This window comes from Molothrus ater, chromosome 14, assembly GCF_012460135.2.
Source record: "Molothrus ater isolate BHLD 08-10-18 breed brown headed cowbird chromosome 14, BPBGC_Mater_1.1, whole genome shotgun sequence".
In the NCBI taxonomy this organism is placed as follows: domain Eukaryota; kingdom Metazoa; phylum Chordata; class Aves; order Passeriformes; family Icteridae; genus Molothrus; species Molothrus ater.
Window position 1 is genome coordinate 3,794,706 of NC_050491.2, and position 18,579 is coordinate 3,813,284.

Here is an 18,579-nt window from a genome sequence, read left to right on the forward strand (position 1 = left end):
GCAGGTGGACACTGCAGCCATGTCACACCAGCACTGCCCCACCAACTCCCAGTCTGCAGCTTTGCAGGGATCCTGCTGGCTGCCTGGGGCACTGTGGGTGGGGGAATAAAGGGGCATGATGGCTGGAGACCCTGGCAAAAGCTTTGTGTGTCCATCTCCGCTCCAGAGAACTCCGTGGTGAGGATTTGTGTGTTTGTTCCCCGACCTGCAGCTGGAATTTGTGTGTTTGTTCCCTGACCAGGAATGGCTCCAGCCATCTGATCATCTTTGTTCAACAGGGGAATTGCAGGTGGTGCTAAAGGCTCCCCCCTAAAGGCAGATGCCCGTGGGAGGTGTGAACCAAAACACTCGGGAGTGTGGGCAGGGGAACACCTTGTCTCCATGTGGCTGGGGAGCAGGGGAGGTCACAGTGGGGATTCTCCAAATGCTGGGAGCTTTGTTTCTGACAGTTCCCCTCAATCAGCTTCTCTCTCCCTCCAAATTTGCCACCTGTGCTGCCTCCCACAGCAGAGTGTGGCCTTTAGTCTGTCGTTCTCCTCCACAGTCACCCAGAGCCACCTCAGCAGTGTTGTAAAGGCAAGCAGAGGAAGCAGAGCAGCAGGGTAGAGGAGTGGGAAAAGCTTCAGGGAGTTGGGTTGGTTGTTCCTACAGCCATAGGGGTGAAGTTAAGATGATAACTGGGTGATCTTCATTTGGTTCTTGGAAAGAAAAGCTGTGGGCAGAGAAACCTGTGACATTCAGGATGAGCCATTTCCCTCCATGGGCTGGCATGTCCAGGGACTGCAGCCTTAGTCTTGCACATGACTCTGTACCTTGTGAGGAGGCACAATGGACCCTGGTTCCTCTCTCTGGATCAGCAAGATGAAAATACATCCCTATTTCTGCTCTCACAGAAAGCCAAAGCCAAGTCCAGGTGCTGGAATTTGGTAAGGAGCAGTTAAAGATGTGCTGTCCACCTCCCAGGAACTTTGGACTAACCCAAAGATCCCACATTGTTTGGTTTCTTTCTGTGTGTGATTCTGGATATACAAGATCTGCCAGAGTATTTCTTACACCACTGAATAGAAAACAGAGCCTTTATCTTTGTCACCACTTCCCAAAGATGTTCTGAAGTCATTGAGGGGAGCTGGGGAAGGTCAAGTGGTTGAGTCTCAAAGGAGGCATCTACAGCAGGCAGAGACTGTACAAAACAGTTGGGAGAAGGAAAAATAAAGGCTGGGAATATCAATCCCTCATTTCTGAGGAGAGTGGTTTGCACCCACCAGGTGCCATGGGAAGTGAGCAGCCCTCAGGAGCAGAGCTCAGCAGGTCCTGCTGGCCCAGGGCTGGTGACCTGAGTGCCAGATGGCCTCCCCACTTGGCCTGAAGTGTGGATTTGTGCCCAGAGAGGGGAATCAGCTGCCCTGGTAACCCTTCTGCAACTGCTCTCCTGCTGCTTCGCCATCCCAGTGCCCAACAGGGGAGGCAGAGAGAAATTGTTCTTTTTTTGTAACCTGATTAGTTTCTCCCAGCTGCTTTCCACAGCCTGGTGCTCCCTTCAAATCTCATTAGGGCTGGGCTGTGATTGTGTGGTGGCTTGAAAAGAACTGCAGAAGGAAAAACAAAATGAGGCAGAGAGAAGGAATATCAAGGAACTGGCAGGGCAGGAAGAGAGAGGTGGTAAGCACAGCAAGGGAGCATGAGAGACAACATGAAACAGATTTCCTTGAAAGAGTTGGTGAAGCAGAGCACTGTTCCCATCTCCTCCTTCACCCGGGGCCAGGAGAGAACAGGGTCAGCAGTGAGGATCTCTGCAGAGGGCACAAACTGCTCCCCTTTTGTGAAAACAGAACTTTCTCAGATGTTTTGAATGTCCTTTTTTTACCTTGAGGGTGACAATCAGACAGGGATTTATACAGGTGGTTTTTCTCCTGGCCAGTGCAGGCATTTCCATAGCGTGGGTGGCATCCCAGGGACTTGGGTGCACTGTCCTTTCTCAGCCCAGGTCTGGGCTCTGCTGGATCCTCTCAATGTGCTGCCAGCAGAGGTGGTTTGCCAGAGCTCAGTGTGTTGGGGAAGATGGAACAGGAAAGCCTTATAAATGTGATTGCCTGGCAAAAGATTTTGAGAATATGGAAACTATAAGCGAGATTGAAATGAAAGCAAGCTTTGAGATCCCTCAGTTACTGAACAACTGGAAACAATGGCATGGCCAGCTGAAGGTGATCCCCTTTTGATGGAACAACACCCTCTGCTTGCAGAGAGGCCCAAGGGTCAGAGCAGACCCTGCCAGCTTGGCAGAAGGGGCCCAAAGAGGAGTTTGTAGGGTTTAAAATGTAACACAGTGTGGTAATGTAATGATTCTTATAGGCTGTATGTAAATGCTATAGGATTGTATATTGTACTAGATTGGTTAGTGAGAATCAGAATATTCAACACAGAAGATTTATTGTATTGTAACGAGAACTTTGCACTCTTACTTCTTGTCTCTTAGCTCTTGGCTTTTACTCTCTTACCCCTTTTACTCTCTTATCTTTTACTCTCTTCCCCTCCCATCCTCTCTCCCCCTCTCTCCCTCAGTCCTGCTCTGAGCTGTGCCTGGCAGCTCCCAGCAGGGCCCTGCCCCCAGGCCCTTTGCAATGAACCCCAAGTTCCAGCCCTGGCTGCAGAGATCTCTCGTCTCCACCCGTCCCGACCGTGCTACCCCCGTCAATCCTACGTCAGTGTTTGTTGGGAGTGAGTGAGTGTTTCTCACAGAGCAGGGCTGCAGCAGCTGCTCCCCAGTCCTGGGCAGTTCTGCACTGCTCATCCCAGGGTTTCATTTTAGTCACAGTGGGTGGCACGGGAATGGGAAATACAATTAAAGAAATTCCAGCTTCTCATCTGAATCTTGTCAAGCTGTTCTGGGGGAGCAATCCCGGGGAGTTAATTGTATGCAGTGAGAAGGTTTGTGCTCCAGCCCTTCCCAAGGAAATTTCCTTTTGTCTCCTCAAACACCCCGTGAGCCAGAAGGACAGATGAACAACAGCACCTGCCCAAAGTGTAAAATATCTCCTCCAATTATCCTATGTTATCTCTGCTGCTCTGCCCTCACATCTTCCATCCTCACCTCTTCTCTTTCCCCACCTGCTTTCTTCTTCTGCACAAAGTTCCTTTGACATTGTAGGGAGCAGTTAAGCATTTAGCAGTGAGGTGTGACATGAAGACAAGACTTTGGACAAACCTAGCTTTGCCTTGCCCAGGTATTTTGCAGAGATTGTGGAAACTGGGCTGCATCTTATCTGCATCAGAATTTCATGTGACTTTGCACCCAGAGCAGGTCCTCTCCTGAGAGTGGAGGAAAAAAAAATCAAGATAAAAGGAGGTGGCTCCTTCCCTGAGATGCTTTGCATAATATTTCAGTGTTCAGTACCTTCCCCTTTAATCAATTCTGCCCCATCTGAGCATCCTGTGTCCACACCTCTGCCTTTTCAGTGATAACCTCATCAGGGACAGTGCAGACAGACTTGTGCTTCTGCAGAGCAGAGTCTGGCTGATGTCATGTCTGGCCTCAAGGACTTTCCTCAGTCCTCTGGGTGATGGCTGCTAACAGATGCTAAAACACACACGTGCAGGTCTTGTGCCCCTGGGGCTCACAGGGAGAGCCCAAGGAAAGAGGAATGGGCACCCTGGGGTGAGATAACATCACTGCAGGGCAGGAGGGGAACATCTCTGAAGGAAGGATTTGGGGTGGTTGGCTGTCAGGAGTGTAAAACCTGCCTTTTAGATGTCCCCCCCCTGCACATCCACGGCAGCAGGAAGGAGCAGAGTTGCAGGGAGCAGGCAGATGGGGCTCTCAGAAGGCAGCACAGGTTTGAAAGCCCTGTCCAGTTCCCATCTGCCAGCTCTAGGGGTGAGCAAGCCGTGACTGGGGGAGTTTGCAACTGACAGAGCAGCATTTATAGCATGACTTGTTTGACAGCTCCTGGCACGAGCACAGGACATGGAGATGGTTTTTAATAGCATGTTTGTATTAAAAAAAGAACTCTCTTTCAACTGAGATTCCCTGGACAGAGGCAAAAGACATTCAGGCAAGGACAGCACTGCTGGTGCTGCTGCAGAAGTGAAACAGATGGGAAGTTCAGTGTGTCACCTTGAAAGCACAGATCACCACAGCTCTGCTCCTGCTGTCCTTGAGAGCTCCCCCAGCCACTCCAGCACCATGTCCAGAAATCTCTCTGGGGTCTGATTTCAAGGGAAGAGGACCTTGGAGGTGGAATTAAACTTATATTCTCATTCTTTTGGTCGTTGTGTTGGAGAGACAGATCTCATCGAGAGCAGGGCCATGGAGGTGGCCACAAGTGAGGTGTCCCACACTACTAATGGCAGAGCTGGGAGGAGCCTGGCACTGCCCAGGCAGTCCCTGAAGTGGTCAGTGTTGGGCACAGCATGTGCTTTTGGTGCCTGTTCCCTCTGCTGGCTGCCCACACATGTCATGCCCAGCAGCACATCCCTGCCCACCAGCTGGAGGGACAAGAAGTGGTGCATTCAAATATCAAGATTATTCTAAAATACAGTGTCTTGGTTTGGAAAGACAGGAGTCTGCTAAGGAAGGCAGGAGCCCTCCCCTGAAATGGAGAATGTAAACCCTCCCCACCCCTCTGAATTGCTGTAAATTTTAAATTAAGGGGCTCTCAGGGAAAAAAATACGGGAGCAGGAAATAACAGTTCTTTAATAGGGAAGAAAAAAATAAAAGGATAAAATAAACAATGCAGGACACTAGAACACACTGACAGTGTCAGAACCCAGCCTGACACCCTGTGGGTCAGGGTGCTGGCAGCAGTGCCATTGGAATTGTGGCTCAGCCCTCCTGCAGTGCCAGGGGTGGCTCTGCTGGAGCAGGGATCCTGTAGAGAAGGATGGATTCTGCCTCTGAAGATCCAGGGGAAGGAGAGGCAGCTGCTGTTCCTCTGGGGAATCCAGTGCAGAAGCTGTGCTGGTGTTCCAGAATCTCCAGATTATATCCAGGTAGGAATGCTTGGCTCCTCCCCCTGGGCTCACATCTCCCAATGGGATGCTGTAGCTCTTATCAGCCATGCAGTGACATTCCATGGCTGTTATCAGCAGATGTCCCCTCCCAGGGAGGAGTGACTGTGGTCACTCAGAGAGAGAGATAAGGCAAACTGCCCACTTGACAAAAGATAATCTGCCATACAGATGGTAATTGAAAACACCTTGCATTGCAATCTTCAACATACAGTTCTCTTATTTAGGTTGTTTATTTAGTCTTGAAGGCATCTCCAGACTTTTTACTATTGTAGAATGTGTTCTCTGGGATGTGGAGACACATGTGTGGTGCAAGCCAGGATTTGTCTGAGATGTTTGCAGGCTGGAAAAGTGTTTGGGTTGTCCTGGAGAGGAAAATGCTCACCTGGGCAGGGCTGTGGGGGTGTGGACAGAGTGAGCACAGAGTGTCCTACCAGCCCTTGAAAGAAACCATCCCATTCCTGCGTGTCCTCTAAGAAAGAACTTCTGAGAATTCCCTGAATTGCAGCATCCCTGAGATGCCTGTGACATTTGCTTTGCTTGGCTGTGTGATTGGCAGCATGGCCACATCACACCCACGTCAGAGCACCAGAAATGCTGTCCCTGCTTTATTGGACTGCAGCAAGGGATTTGCTTGGAGGTGAAGAGGGAAGGGAGCTCTGTGAGTAAAAACAAATATCAGAACAATGAAAGCTAGAAAGTGACTGTCTAGGAGATTAATCTCTCAGCCCCTCTGTTATTTAGGGTTTTTCACAGAGTATTCTGAGTTGGAAGAGACTAAACTATCTCTCCAGCAGAGGAAAATTGAGGAAGGTGTTTCCAGGTCTCTGAGCCCTCTGTTCAGAGCTTTTCTTGTTGCTGTTGAATACAAGTGAAGTTTCAAAAACCACATTTAAATGCTTCATTTTATCCTAATTTAGGAGGCCATCTATGACATGTTCGTCTCATGGCTTTCCTCCTCTCTTTGGCACTTGGCAGAAAGCTGAGTTCTTAACACAGAAAAAAAAAGCTCATAAATGGAACAGAGGAACCACAGGGTCCCAGCCCCTCTGGTTCCCACTTATTGCACTCTTGAGAGGGGTCAGCTGAACTGAGCACACAAACTTGATAAAAGCCATTTGGAAAGGGTGCTTTGGCAGAGCCCAGCTGTGTTTGTTTGGTGTGTAAGGTAACCTGAAAACACACACTGTTCACTTCAAATCTTGTCATGCAAACCCTGTGAGTTTAAGCTGTTCTGAAACTCAGCAGCCCCTAAATTACATTTGCTCTGAACCCAGGGTGGAACTTGGTCCAGAGCAGAGTTCCTAAAGCCAGATCTGCCTGGGAATGTGGGCTGATTCCCCATCTCTGAGGGTAGAGGAGCAGAGATAACGCAGGGAGCAGAGATAACCCAAGGAGCTGCCCTCAGGGTAGCATAGCACACCAGGCCAGCTCCCAGCTCCTCTGTGCTGGGGACAGGCTGATTTCTGAACAGGTCTCTTTTCTTTTGGATTGAAAATGTTTGGAGTTTTCTTAGAAATTACTTTTCACACAGCAAAATCATAGCTTTTGAAAACTGAAAGGCTTTGAGAACACAATAAAATCTTTTTGTTGTTATTTTTTCTTCCAATATGAAACACCCCCATCAGCTCCCCATCCTTTTATTTCTCACAAATGTTCTTTTACCGAACACCATTCTTTCCATTGAATGTTTGCAGGTCATGCCATTCTCTGGAACTGTGTTTCCACCAGCATCTGTGCTGCCCACATGAGGACAACCAGGGCTGCTCAGGGGTGTGCAGCAGTACCAGGTGATGACAGTGCCCAAGGGCCAGCAAGGCTGGGCTGGAGCACACTCAGCCAGCAGAGGACACGCTGCAGGGCATCCCTTAGCACAGGATAAACTCATGTGACAGCATTTAGGGCAGGCAGCCCTCTGGGTTTGCCTCATGGGGAGTTGGATTTGTTATTCCATGACTGAAATTGGATGGAATATTGCATGCGTGCCAACATGTGTGTGCTACCCCACGTGTGTGATCCAAATGGTGTGGCCAAACTGTTAAAGCAATTCCTCCTTCCTTCGTTAGCTCCTTCTGTTAAAACCACTAAAAATGCCTGTGCCTTCACAGAGGAGTTAACAACCTCCATGTGCTGCACAGCAGATGGTGCAGTAATGGTGGGGGCGTATTTTACAATAACCCTTTTCCACATGGGGAAATCGAGGCATTGAGAAGTCTCTTTCTGATGGCTGAGTGTCAGGGGCAGAGAAAACCTACAGGGGTGCAGGAGATGGAGAAACAGTGCCCTGAGTTTTATGGGCTGAGCTCATCCTGCCAAACTCCAGCCACTCAGCTTTGGTCTTTGACTCTCCCAAGGTCAGGAAGAGTTTATTCTTAATATATTATTAAGAGGTATTTCCATAACACAACTTGGACTGCTTCACGTTGAGATCCCCCACCAGCAGTCCCTAAAAGCTGTAGGAACTCCATGGTCAAGCACCTCCAGTTTTAATCACCTTGGCAGATGCCTGCAGCTAAGTGGGATCTCAATAACACCCAGAGAGGGGTCTGAGCACCATCCCACAGCTGATCAGTGCAAAACCCCAGCCATGCAAGGCTCCTCAGCATCACTGAGGGTTCCTGGTGGGAATGGGTGCTGAATTCTTCAGGAGCTGTTGTGGTTTAGCCCCAGTGGGGCCACACAATGCTCACTCACACAGCAGCATGGGGGAGGAAGCTGGAAGGGTAAAAGTCCTCCTAAAGGCCACAGCACTTTTGTATATATCTTGCCTCGGATAATTCTGAAAGAAAATACATTTGTAAATGCCAAAAACTCCCAATGGGCTCCCTACAGGGAGGCAAGGGAGCCAGCTCAGCTCCTAAGTTCTGCCTCGTGAGTAGCTGTGCTAATAATAGCCACTGAAATGAGATCAAACCACAGGACAGTGACAATAACAGCTCAGATGCTTTACAAGAGCTGAATGACTTGTGCACCACACCTTTTGCAAAGGCTGGCTATGAATGGCACAGGAGGAGCTCTTTAATGCTGATCCCTCCTGAAAATCTGAGCTTGACAACAAATGCTAAGCCCCTGGGATAGCTGACCCTCCACTCTTGCAGAGTGTTAGCATTGATTATCCCAGACTTGAGTGCTGAACTTTAAGGCAGGACACAACTGAGCAGACAGCCCAGAAGTGAGATGTCACCAGTGACTCCAGTTGGGAGTTAAACACTGATAGTGACATCAAACATTAATTTATCACTGCAGTTTTGGTTGCTTTCTCCTACACTGGAGATATTACTTAGGAGGAGCTATGTAAACTCACATGAACTCAAACAGGGTGTGCAGTAATGGGGGAGAATTTGTCAAATATTGTGCTATTTTGGCCCCAACGCTGCAACAATGCTGCTTTTATTTCACATTTTTCCATGTCTCCATCACCACATACTCTATACCCAAGCAGTACCCGGTGTGATCCTGTGGCCACATTTCTCTTCACAGAGAAAAGCAAGGCTCAACTTCCCAAGGATTTTCTGGGAATCGCAGCGAGGAACCTCAGAGAAAGAAAACACAATTCTTATCTCATTTGCTGTGCCTGTGTTTGTGCCAAAGTAGAATGCAATGTGGAGATTGTTTGCCCAAAGTGATGGTGTTTTGTTTCCTTGGCCTGTCAGGCCCAGGTGTGTGTGCAGACTATGGGTCAGCAGACAGTGACAGGATTCTGGGCAGCTGAGTTGAGTTGGGTGCTTGTGCAGATTCAGTGTAATATAGTGTAATATAGTATAGAATAATACAGTATAATAAAGTAATTAATTAGGCTTCTGATATCCGTGGAGTCAGATGCATCATTCCTCCCCTTGCTGGGGTTGCCCTGCATTTCCTACATGATCCAGCACATTCAGGTGCTGGGATGGGCTCCCCCAGCCCCTGGCTCTGTGCACTTGGCTGTGAGAGCTGCTGCTGTCCTTAACTCTGTGTCTGCTTTGAATGAACTGTGGAAGCAAAGCCACCCCTCTGAACATGCTGCACCTGTCCCCATTCTCCCCCCTTGGGCATCCTTTGGGTCCCTGTCCCCTTTGCTCATCCCTGTGCCTAACCAGGGTGGAGCATCAGCCTGGAGAGCGACTGATGGCAAAATCTCTTCCCTCACCATCTCATTCCTGTAAAAGGGACATGCAGGGCACCCATGACTCCTCTCTGCTGGCTGCCAGGGGAGGAGGATGGAGCAGGGCCCTGGCTGCCCCCCGCAGGACGCGCTGTCCCAGGGAGTGCTGCAGCTATTCCAGCAGCAGGGCTGGAGGAGCCGCCTCTGAACCGGCAGCCAGGGGAGGATGTGCTGCAGTCATAAAAATTCCACCGAGAGAAATCAATAGAGGGAGGAGGAGAGTGAGAGGGAGGGATGGCAAAGTCAGACTTTCTTCATCTCTGCACACAAAAGAGAGGGAGGCAGTGGGGGTCGTGCGGGTTCAACAGCAGTGAAAGGGACCAAAAGTCACGTCAGGAGCTCCCGGGAGCAGGTGACTGACTGCAGCATGCACTGGTGGGACTGGATCTGGGTCTGGTTCAGACAGCTGCTGAGTGCCAGACTTGTTCCTGCATGGCATTAATTAGCACCTTCTCAGGCAGGCTGAAAAGGAGTTTAAGGAGCACACTGAGCTGCGGCAGCGAGCAGCAGAGTGGTGGGCTAATGGTGTGGGCTACTGCCAGTCCAATCCAGGCAGGAGCTGCCTCTCACATCTGCCAGTTATCCAAAGCTAGGACACACTCCCTTACCAAAACTGGAGGTCCTTATTATAGTGGAAAATCTCTTTTCAGTGAAAGACTCAGGATTTTTAACTGGTTTCACTCAGAGCTGGGACCATGCAGGCCCAGCTTTCTTTTCTAATCTCCAGCAAGGGGTATCCACCCAAGGACCCAGAGTGCTCTGAGTTTTCAGATAATCCCTTTTCAGTCCTGTAGCAAGGGGTGGATTACCACTAGATTTATTTACATTTTTTTTTATTTTTTACATTTTTATAAACTTTTTTTAGCACTACCATCGTTCTCTGTACAAATGAGGAGTGTGGAACAGGGCTGGGCTGTCCCCCAGTAAATAACAGAAAGAGCTGTCTGCTTGCCTTCTCTGCCTAGCTGGGGAGCAGCTTTCCCTGCCTGTGATTGAAAGGGGGAGCTGAACTTAAGGTTGGATTCAGCCAATGTCCACACTTCCCCTTCATGCCTGAGCTTAAAAGGAGTATTGAGTTGTCTGCCAAGAGGAAGCCCAAGGTCTTGTTTGTATGGTCCTGGTTTTCCAGGCAAGGGCCAGGCTCAGCCCAGCAGTGAACACAGAGTCTCTGGCTCTTCCTGAGTGTGCCACGGTATAGCAATGCTGTGAGGGCTAATTAATTACTTTATTATACTATACTATTCTGTACATCTAAAACTGGATCTGCCAAGCACTCAACCCTGCACACAACTGCTCTGCACTGCCCAGGATCTTGAGAGTGTCAGCTGACAGTCCTGACACACACATACACACACCTGGCCCTGACAGGCCAAGGAAACAAAACACCATCACTGTGGGTAAACAATCTCCACATTGCATTCTACTTTTACACAAACACAGCCACAGCAAATAAGATAAGAATTGTGTTTCCTTTCTCTGAGGTTCAGAGAATGTGAAACCCAGAAATATTCTTGGGAAGAATCGTGCCTTGCTTTTCTCTGTGAAGAGAAATGTGTGGCTACACCATGGATGTCCTGGCTGTGAGCTACTGGTGAGCTTGGAAAGGTGTCAGAGGCCACCAACGCCTGCTCCCAGACTGAGAAAATCAATGTTCAGCCTGCAGACCAGAGGAGCAGGCTCTGCTTGGCCTGAATCCCTCTCAGAGCATCCCATTCTTCCCTGTTGTCCCCAGGAATACACCATTGACATCTTCTTTGCCCAGACGTGGTACGACCGGCGCCTGCGGTTCAACAGCACGCTGAAGGCTCTGACGCTGAACACCAACATGGTGAGCCGCATCTGGATCCCTGACACCTTCTTCAGGAACTCCAAACGGGCTGATTCCCACTGGATAACCACTCCCAATCAGCTCCTCCGCATCTGGAATGATGGGAAAGTGCTCTACACTCTCAGGTACATCCAGCAGGCTCTGGTCTGATGACAAAGAGATGGTCAAGTGGTTCCCTAAACTAAAATCCTTTAAAATGTTGACTTGGTCAGTCCAGCTGTTTTATTCTGTTAATAAACAGAATAAATGTTTGATAGATAAATAAAAAGAGAATTTGGCTCTTTGTTCCCATAACTTCCCACTCTCATAAACGGAGCTGAAAAGTTCACTAAACAGAAGGGCTTTTTGAAGGTGAAATTTACATGTTTTTCCTCACCTTGAAAATATCCAAACATGTATTTCTGGTTTGGAATGTTCCTGCAAACAGACTGATCTTCAGCAAATTAGTTCTCAAGGAAGTGAGAATGCCTCTGTCACATTTAGGTGCTGGAATCAAACCATCTTCACCAGCTCAAGTCTCTGTCTCTCTCTCCCCTTGTCTCAGGCTGACAATTGAGGCTGAATGTCTGCTCCAGCTGCAGAATTTCCCAATGGACACTCACTCCTGCCCTTTGGTTTTTTCCAGTTGTGAGTATACATATTTCAAAGATATCTTTAGAAGGCAAGCAGAGAAACCTCAGTGGAGGTTTCTTTTCTGGGGAAGCCACCCTCCCTTTTAGCTACATTTTTTCACCTAATTTCTATGGCACCCTTCCTGGCCCATTACCCTTCATGGCCTGAAGCATCCTTCCACTCCTGGGCTAGCAGAGATCATCAGCAACAGAATCACAACATCTCTGAGTTTCTCCTTAATTTGGGTGGATGGTTGGAGGAGATTGTTTCACTGACCTTCTGGTCACTCCAGACAGAACATGGATATATTCTGGTGGACAAATGGCACCTGTCCTGCCTTGCATCTTCTCCCACTCTCTGAGTGAGGTCTGGAAACATTCTGCTCCAAAGGAGGGTTACTCAGACCTCTCCTCCCAGGCACTACTCATCCAGACTCTTCAGCAGAGAAGTCTTCTGATGTTATCACATCTCCTCTGGTAATTTTGCAGGGAGCCTCTCTGCACCAAGAGATCCCTGTCCTCGTACGTGGGTGGGAAATGTGATTTAATCATCTGAGCTCGGGTTCTCCTGCTTCCCCTGCCACTGAAGAGATGCAGCTCAGAGCTCTGAGGTGCTTCAGAAGGAGGCAGCATGCTGAGGAGATCTCATCCCTTCATCTCCCACCACCCCTCATCTTTGCTAATTAGTGGTGCATGCTGTACATGCTTGATAATTAGAAGCACACTGTTAGTTAGCTGCCAAGCTTTTACTCCATCCTCCTCCTAGGGACTTTCTCCCAGGTCCCAGCTTCACTGCAGGCTTGTTTCTTTAGCAAGAAAGCCAGAGGCAGGAGAAGCTGTGCTGCAGCCTGCAGGGCCAGGGTTTCTTCTCCATGGAGAGTGCATCCCTTCTTTTCCATAGATCAGCTGCCAGGGCAAGAGGTACAGGGAGCACACAGAGCAGCCAGAGCCATGCTGGCAGCTTTGTATTCCTGATGTACTCATGGCTGGGATGGCACTCATGAGGTGCCAGCTGCCCCAGGGAGATAAAACCCTTAAAGACTTCAGGCTGGTGGAGTCACAGAATTGCAGAAGAGTCAGGGCTGGAAGGGGCCTTTGGAGATCTTCTAGAACAGTCCCACTGGCAGGCAGCATCACCTAGAGCAGCTTACACAGGAATGCAGCCAGGTGGGGTTTGAATCCAGAATTTTGACTCCAGAATCATGGGAGGAAGACTCCACAACCTCACTGGGCACACTGTTCCATTGCTCTGCCACCCTCAATGAAGTTCTTCCTCAAACCAGCAGGGTCCTCTTGGACCAACCCACATCTCATTCCAGGCACTGCAGTCCTTAGAAAGGCTCTGTTTCTGGCAGTGCCTTGTTTCTGGCAGTGCCTTCCCCATCCCCAGGATCTGAAGCAGCCCACGAGGGGAGGTTCAGCCCCTACTCCCATTCCATTTGGGAATGCCTCAGGGAATCTAAACAAAAGGCACCAGAAAGACCTGCTGAAGGGCTGCCGTTTGCAGAGCAGCTCTGGTGAGATGCCCGTGTTTCTGCAGTCAGGGGGGTGCCCAGGGTGGGCCTGGGTGGCATTGTGTTGCTCTGATGGCTTTTCCCAGATGGATACCCTCGGGAGGAGATCGTCTACCGCTGGAGACGCTACTCCATCGAGGTGTCTGACCAGCGCACCTGGAGGCTCTACCAGTTCGACTTCACGGGGCTGAGGAACACCTCAGAGGTCCTCAGGACTGGGGCAGGTGAGCCAAGGGGAGGCAGCCCATGGGGCACCACTGTGCTGTGCTTTGGGGGGAGGCAAAGCAGTGGGGAAGGGAGGTTACAACAGCATGGTCAGAGAAAAAAGAGAAAAATTAAAAGATGGAGCTTGGCTTGAGGGAGCAGAAGTGATAGGGATGAAGGGTGCAAGGAGAAACCAGAACCACTCACATCTGTGAACTGTGGGGTGACAGTGCTGGTGTGAATGAAGCTATCCCTAACTGAAGGGTCAGGAGGGAGAGAAGAGGGAGCTTCAATCCCCTTTTGTTGCAGTGTGTGCATGCTGTGTAATCTCTGGGTGATGCTTATGATTGGAACGGGGCTGGAAGAATCAGAACTTGCAGGCCTCGATCTTTCCTTCTGTAAACTCATGTCAGGCTGATGAACACCTGAACTGTGCTTTAAGAGACAGGGACAAGGCTGCATGTGTGAAGAAACTAAATAATGGAAGCCCTTCAGCTCCTCCTCCTCATAATAGCTCACATCCCCTTTCCTTCCCAGAGCCAGCTGAGGGAAGCCTCTGGATTGCTGAAGGTGGGCTGAGCTCATACTTTTCAGCCCTCTGAAACAGCCAGGAGCTTCTCCCACTCTGCAGGAAGCTGCTGCTCTCAACAGTGGCAGCCAGGGTAGAAAGGCAGCACAGACTGGGACAAGAAGTGAAAGTGTCTTGAATGCACCAGTGGCCCTCTGATGCTTGTAATTCTCTTTTTTTTGGTAATTGCTTGCAAGCTCCATCTTAACCCCAGAGCTGTCAGGCGGCTTTTTTCCAATACTCACTGTGAGCCTCTGAAAAAAGGAAGAGCCACCACTGTAAGTTGCCAAATGAGCAATTAGGATGTACAGCACCACATGCCTTTTCCAGAGGCAGGAGCAGACTCTCAGTGGAAGTGATTGAAGGACACCTCCTTTGTCACAGCTCAGGTAGTTCGTTAGCCAGCCAGGCCTGTTACAGCCAAAGAGCTTCTGTAGAAAAGAAACCCTTGCAGCAATCAGCTGAAGATAAATGCTCTCTGCAGCTCCTTCCCTGAAACTTTTCCAGACTGTGTGCTTTTCACTGTCCTTAGCCAGGCCAGTATGAATGCAGCTTGGTGGCCATATGGACAGCCAGGCAAAGAGCCAGTTGGGCAACCACAAAGTCAGCTCCTAAATTAGTCACAAAGGCAGCTACAGAGCCAGCCATGTAGCCACAGAATCCACTAGCAACAAAACCACAGAGTCACCAAACCTGCTCAGCCAGCCACGTGAAGTTAACAGTCTGGGCAGCTACAAAACCAGATGGACAGGCACTTAAAGCAACAAAAAAGCCTCATCAGAAACTCCAAATTCTGAAACTTTGCTGATTTTTCTGGTTTAGGAAGCCTCATGTTGTGATGCCAATGTCTGTTGCTTTTTCCTAGGGGAGTACATGGTGATGACAGTTTCTTTTGACCTAAGCAGACGTATGGGTTACTTTGCCATTCAGACCTACATTCCCTGCATCCTGACTGTTGTTCTTTCCTGGGTTTCCTTCTGGATCAAGAGAGACTCTACGCCAGCCAGGACATCTCTGGGTAAGAGACAGGATGATGCATGTCTGATGCTTGTCAAACCCTGCCAGGCAAGCAGACTGGCAGTGTTGGACTACAAAATCTCCTGAAGCACTTTGCCATTTTCTGGCATTTTTGAGCTTACCAGAGAATATTCCACTCTTTCAGCTTCCTGTGTGTAACACTCCACAGCTCAACCAAATCTCCAGGTGTGCTGGCTTGGGCTGCTGGATTATCTCAGGAGAGCACCTCACTCTTCTCTTATGGCTTCATGTGAAACCCAAGCACAGCCTTTTCTGGGGGAAATCTAGGACTTTTGAACAATTGATTAATAGTAATCAGTAGAAGCTGATTATTGTTTACATTATACATATATTTATAGATTTTTCTAAACTACTAAGTACACACTTTTTGATTGGTGCTTTTGTCTTGTTCACTCATTTTCTGTTTGTATTTCTTGGAGTATATGATTGGTTACAGTCTAGGTGTTTTACAGTCTTCTGTTATCTAGTTCTTGTGGTCTTGGTATTTGGTTTCTCAGCCTCTTCCTTCTTAATTTAGCACAATTTCTGTTCTAATAGTCTTGATGAATTCATGAGGTTTTGATAACAATCTTAGAAGTAGCTTGGCTGGTGCACACTTGCAATTACATTGCAACACTTTTCCAAGCTGACAGTGGGATCTTCTCATGCACCAAAAGGGAGAGAAAATGGCTGAGCTGTGGCATTGCAGCGCTGCCCAAAGGGCTCCTGTCACAGGCACGTTTTCCACATTTCCTCACTACTTCTCAAGGCCTCTGTGCAGGGCTGCTGACAGGAAGGTTGTAGGGTTAATGGGCAAAGTTGCTTGGCTGCATCCACAGAGCCCCAGGCTCTGGCAGGAGCTGGAAGCTCTGTAGGTACAACCTTTTTGTGTCAGTCACCCCACAGGACCCAGGGAGGGACAACAGCTCTGCCTGTTGTTGAGATTCTCTCAGCAAACTGCAGTGGCTCCTTGAGGCAGGAGAAATGCTTCTGTTGATTGAATGCTGCTCTGATAGGTGCTGGGGACATCTTTGCAGTTTTCAGTAGGTTTTGGCTGTATCTGCATTTTGCAGCAAGCTGTGATTCCCAGTGCTGTCCTTCCTATCAGCCCTGCTGACTTTGCCTTTAATTGGAGGCAGCATTCCCAGCCCTGCCTGCAGGTCTCTGTGGGCATGGAGAGGAGAGGAGGGGCCATCAGCTATTCAGAGCCCATCCATGATGGCCATGTCTCCCCACCTCCCTCTCAAAATTAATTACTTTGGTGCTCCTGGAGGGGGGAGGAGGAGGAGGGTGTCATTCCCAATGAAGGTGAGGCTGTGCTGTAGTCTGTGGCTGGTAAAGGAATGAACAGCAAGAGGAAAATGTGCACAGCTCTAGTGACTGTCTCAAAAAACAAATGCATGTTTCCCCAGGAGAGGGGCCCCTCTCTATGGGAAGGGACTACAGCCCATGAAGAATAATGTATTCTCTCCACAGCCCCTGTTGTACTTTACACAAATGATCCCCAGCACATTTTGAGCCTGCCAGCCTACATGAGGGGAGATGTAAACTGGATCAGTTCCACTGGCACTGCAAAAACATGGGAAGTCACATCACATCTGCTATTGCAAGTACAGCAGGAAAACATGAAAATCTTTGGCCATGCTCACCCCCAGAGCCACTGAGGTGACCTCAGGGAAGGGTGCCAGGTGGATGTAGGTGGATGCTAGAGAAGGAGGAACAGGTGGACTTCCTGCTTCTTCCCCACATCCTGAAAATCAGTGGATGAGATCACAGGACCAGCTCCTGTAGCTGATCCTTTGTTGGCTCCTGACACTTCATCTCTGGAAGCAGAAACGTGAGCGCTGCTGCTCCTGCAAAAACGATTCCAAGCCCCACTCATGTCAAAAGAAATTCCTTATCACCTCCTACACACTTGCCCTCTGCATCAGGGGATGGATAGATTGTGAAGAGCTGTCTCTGAAGAATAGCCAGGAGCAGATTGGAAATTTATGGAATCAGACCAAGGCAATAAAGGGAACCTGTATCTACTACAGGGCAGCCTGATGAGCAGGGAGCAGAACAGCACTGGCAGATTTTTCAGGACATTTTCCAAAGAGCACAAGGGCCCTCAATTCCCAGGTGTAAGAAATCAGGAAAGGAAGGCAAGAGACCAGCATGGATGTGCCAGGAGCTCCTGGTCAGACTAAAGGGTGAGAAGGAAATGCACAGGCAGTGGAAGCAGGGCCAGGTATCCTGGAAGGAGTGCAGGGACACTGCCAGTTGTGTAGGGATGGGGTTAGGGATGCAGAGGATACTAACACAGGCTTCCCCAGGTTTGTCAACCAGAAAAGGAAGGTCAAAGCAAGTTGAATACAGCTGGCAAACTGGTAAAAATGGATGAGAAGGAGGCTGAGGTTTCTTTTTTGCTTCAGTCGCCACTGGCAGCCTCTCTCCCCACATTCCACAGTGGGTGGGCTGCAAGACAGGGAGAGGAGCAGCAAAGTCCCTCTCACTGCAAGATCAGCTTTGAGACCACCTGAAGAACCTGAACATCCATAAATCTATGGGACCTGACAAGATACATCCCAATGCATGGCTGATTTGGTTTCCAAACCACTCTGTGACCCTTGAAAAGTCAGGGTAGTAACCAGAAAAAGGGAAATATTGCACCCATTTTTTCAAAGGGTAGAAAGGAGGGCCCCAGGAACTACAGACCTGTCAGCCTCCCCTCTGTGCCTGGGAAGATTGTGGATCCTTCTAGAAGCTGTACTGAGGCACATGGAGGACAGGAGGTGAGGGCAAGCCCTGCCTGACCACCCCAGCCTCATGCAGAGTCTGATTTTCCCGCTCATTTACCAGTCCACACTGATGGTCTGTGTGATACCTGAGTTTTGAGCATCATTCTTTCTCATAGAGCATTGTCAGAGGGTTCCTCAAGACCAGAGCCTGGCTGAGCAGAGCCAAAATGGGACCAGACAACCAGAGCAGAGGGGAAATGGGGGTGTTCTGAGGGGTGGATGTGTATAGAAGACAGATGTACTCCTTGTCAGTACTTAGCCAGCTGTTTTCTCTCTCAGGGATCACGACTGTGCTCACCATGACCACCCTGAGCACCATCTCCCGCAAGCACCTGCCCCGTGTTTCCTACATCACTGCCATGGACCTCTTTGTCTCCGTGTGCTTCATCTTCGTCTTCGCCGCTCTCATGGAGTACGCCACGCTCAACTACCTGGTGGGAAACAAGAAACCCCTGGAGCACAGCCACAGGAAAGCCAGGCTGGTAGGTGGATGCTGCTACAACCCCAAGCTATTTAAAAATATCCTTCCTGAGCCTGCATTGGAAACTGCTGATGTGGTTTAGGGCCTGACCCATACTGAGTTCACCCAGTGGGTCTGAGAGGGGAGAGAGACACAGCCAGAGAAAGCAGCTGAGGCTCCCTTAAAACAAGGAAGCCCCTGTCAGAGCCAGGTATGCTGTGCCCTCTTCAGAATTGCTGGAGAGCTCATCAGAACAGTTTAGAATGACTCACATGACTGAATGTAAATGACACTCTAAGACTCCTGTATCAGTTTGATCTCTGGATTAGAGAGGTATCTCAGGTCACAGAGATGCAGAAACTGACTTTTCTTTGTGTCTTCTCCTGAGTGTGAGGATAGTGAGCCCATGGTGATCATCATTCCCTTCATCCTCATCCTCTATCATGAG

General features: G+C 49.3%; 1 protein-coding gene across 1 annotated transcript in view; it reads left to right on the forward strand.

Annotated features, from left to right (window-relative positions):
• Positions 1-18,579, forward strand: part of LOC118698577 (gamma-aminobutyric acid receptor subunit gamma-4) — a 41,627-nt gene that overhangs the window by 16,814 nt on the left and 6,234 nt on the right. Inside the window, exons 4-8 of the mRNA XM_036401971.2 lie at positions 10,882-11,102; positions 11,522-11,604; positions 13,189-13,326; positions 14,740-14,892; positions 17,951-18,153. Of these exons, the coding sequence (XP_036257864.1) occupies positions 10,882-11,102; positions 11,522-11,604; positions 13,189-13,326; positions 14,740-14,892; positions 17,951-18,153 (798 nt within the window). The remainder of the gene's footprint in view (positions 1-10,881; positions 11,103-11,521; positions 11,605-13,188; positions 13,327-14,739; positions 14,893-17,950; positions 18,154-18,579) is intronic.